General features: G+C 37.2%; 1 protein-coding gene across 1 annotated transcript; it reads left to right on the top strand.

The window, feature by feature from the left end:
- Positions 1-527: 527 nt before the first annotated feature.
- Positions 528-2,215, top strand: LOC149237192 (cysteine-rich repeat secretory protein 38-like). Its single transcript, XM_089372597.1, has 2 exons — positions 528-1,426; positions 1,530-2,215. Exons 1-2 carry the CDS (start codon positions 607-609, stop codon positions 1,667-1,669), a joined length of 960 nt encoding a protein of 319 aa, XP_089228723.1. The 5' UTR covers positions 528-606; the 3' UTR covers positions 1,670-2,215.
- The last annotated feature ends 490 nt before the right edge of the window (positions 2,216-2,705 follow it).

Below are 2,705 nucleotides of genomic sequence, written 5' to 3'. Positions count from 1 at the left end.
AAAAAACAAAAAAAATAGAATATACCTTTTTCGACTTGAAACGTGATTCAATTTTATTCAACTTTGGTTTTATCTGGAATTAAAAGTAAGATTTACACAGATTTTATTTTCAGCAACGACAAAAAGGTAAACTCTTTTTTACACAGATTTTATTTTCAGCAACGACAAAAAGGTAAACTCTTTCCCTTCAAATGCTATTATTCAAGTTGTGTCGTCGCAATCAACCTCTCATCCGATATTCTCGACCTAGCAAAATATAACCCAAGTTATTCGGCCGCAACCAACCATTGAGCCGGACCTGTCAAATATGAATCTGACTCTGCTATCATAAAATTTGATCCGGTATCCAACCATTCTGTATCGATGAAACATGTGGAGGAGCAGGCAGCGGGTCGCAGTCAGTTGGAAACAGACATCATGGTCACGCCCGAGCCACAGCAACCAGGATAAGATTTTTCTGGTGAAGGCAAGTTGGACACGCTTGTAATTTTCTTTTTCAGTGACAGTATTCCACGCACTAGAAAATCTGAAAATTAATACTGCAAGTTCAACTTTATAAGGCCATTGGATTACAATAGCTGCACAGACGCGGAAGAGGAGCTGGTTATGGCGACGGGCATGAAATTAGTAATTGGCAGTGTGTTACTTATAGTCACTCTAGCTACGGGTATACGCTTAGCAGTTGCTGATCCGGAGACTCCTACAGTTTGGAGCAATTGTGGGCATAGCGGCAATTATACATATACAAACGGTAGCGCGTTTCAGCTTAATCTAAACAAGGTTTTAGATTCACTGGTGAACAATGTTTATACCACCGGATTCAATACCTCTAGTATTGTTGCTCAGGGGGCAAACAACAATAGTACTGTTTACGGGCTTGTCCAGTGCAGGGGTGACTTAGATTCTTCCGATTGCAAACAGTGCGCGTCCACGGCCAAAGCAAATCTTGTTCGGGGATGCCACAACACTTCTGGATTCATTCAACTAGACGGCTGCTTCTTGCGGTACGATAATCATAACTTTTACAACGACATTGAGAGTAGGAAAGAATTGCTATATAGTGTTCTCTGCAACACCGGGAACAGCAGTCGGCCACAGCAGTTCACAGATGCTATTAAGGCGCGCCTCTCAAATATTATGCTTAAAGCTGCTGAGAGTCCCAAACTTTTCGCTGCAGATACAGCCGCTGAGCCTTCTAGTTTAACGGGGAATATCTACAGCTTCGCGCAGTGTTGGAGAGATCTGTCCCGGACAAGTTGCGGGTCGTGCCTAACTGATGCCTTGGTAAAAATATTTTCATGCCAACCTGGAGCTCTTGGGGCACAATTCGGATCCCAGAACTGCTATTTGCGTTACGAGGTTTATGAATTCTTCGCCAGTTCCGTTATCGCGCCACCTCCAGCACAAAGTCCTCCCGTATCCTCCGGTATATTCTTCACCTACTTTACGATGATAAATAATCTAGTGGTAAATTTAATTCTAGGCAACTAACAGACAAACCTACTGAAAATATTTGTGCAAATTTGCAGAACATAAAAAATCTAAGACACTGGCGATAATTCTGGGCGTAGTAGCCGTCGCTACCCTTGGATTAATTGCTGCCATGGCGATTTTGAGGAGGAAATATTTCTCTAATCTCAAAAGTAAGGAAGAGAAGCCTGTAAAATGAGACAAAACATCAAGCAGTGCAGTAACTTCTACAACGAGACCTTCAGATACCCAATCTGGAGGTGCTGACCCTTCATCAAGCGTTCTGGAGCCGAGATGACAGTCAAACAATGCCTCTCACTATTATCTTTGTCTTCGTTTATTATAAGTTGACGTTATTATATCTTGTGAATTATGCTAGAATGATCTTTAAATGAGGGAATTAGTGAAGCACTTCAGTCTCATTTAAATCCAGTGGTGTGCATCAGCTGAAGGAATTGTAAGCCATATGACAGTATAAATCCAGTGGTATGCATCAGCTGAAGGAATTGTAAGCCATATGACAGTATAAATCCAGTGGTATGCATCAGCTGAAGGAATTGTAAGCCATATGACAGTATTATCCCGTTACAGTATTTAAAAATCTTTTAAAAGTTTCAGTTGTCCGCTAGTTATACGCTATTTTTAAAGAGTTCAAGGCGGCCTTCAAAGCCAAATTGTCCAGTTCCAGTTGCAGACTATCTGTAAATTATCGTGGTGAATAAATAAGTAGTTCATTATTGCACAATCGGGACTAGTGTGACTAGTGCAAAGTTAACCAATACCATTAGTATCAAATGATTGCTCTGTACATATTTCAGTGCTGGTGTATAATTCTCATAAGTTATATAATTTTTAAATTCATTTTGTTTTGCTTTGTAAATTTAATAGTTAAGAATAAAAAAAAATTGGTTCGTAGATTTAATGGTTAAGAATGTATATTTTTTAAAGAGGTTATTAATTTTAGATATGTATATATATTTTGGGAAATAAATAATTATTTTTTTATAAAAAGTTTCATATATTAATTTGATCTATCAACAACTAGTACATTAAGGGCATTTTAAAAACAAAGGTGTTTTTAAGATATTTTTTTGGATAAAAAATTATTTTTTATTTTAGTTATTTTACATTAAAATATAAAATTTAACAAGACAAAAATATTTTAATACAAAACTTTATATTTAAGACAAAAACTCTTTCAGATAAAATTATTTTAAGATAAAATTTTCAATTGA

Source organism: Pinus tabuliformis, chromosome 8 (genome assembly GCF_031772625.1).
Source record: "Pinus tabuliformis cultivar Carrire ecotype Pingquan chromosome 8, CPIR1, whole genome shotgun sequence".
NCBI lineage: Eukaryota > Viridiplantae > Streptophyta > Pinopsida > Pinales > Pinaceae > Pinus > Pinus tabuliformis.
This window is presented reverse-complemented; position numbering and strand designations above follow the sequence as displayed.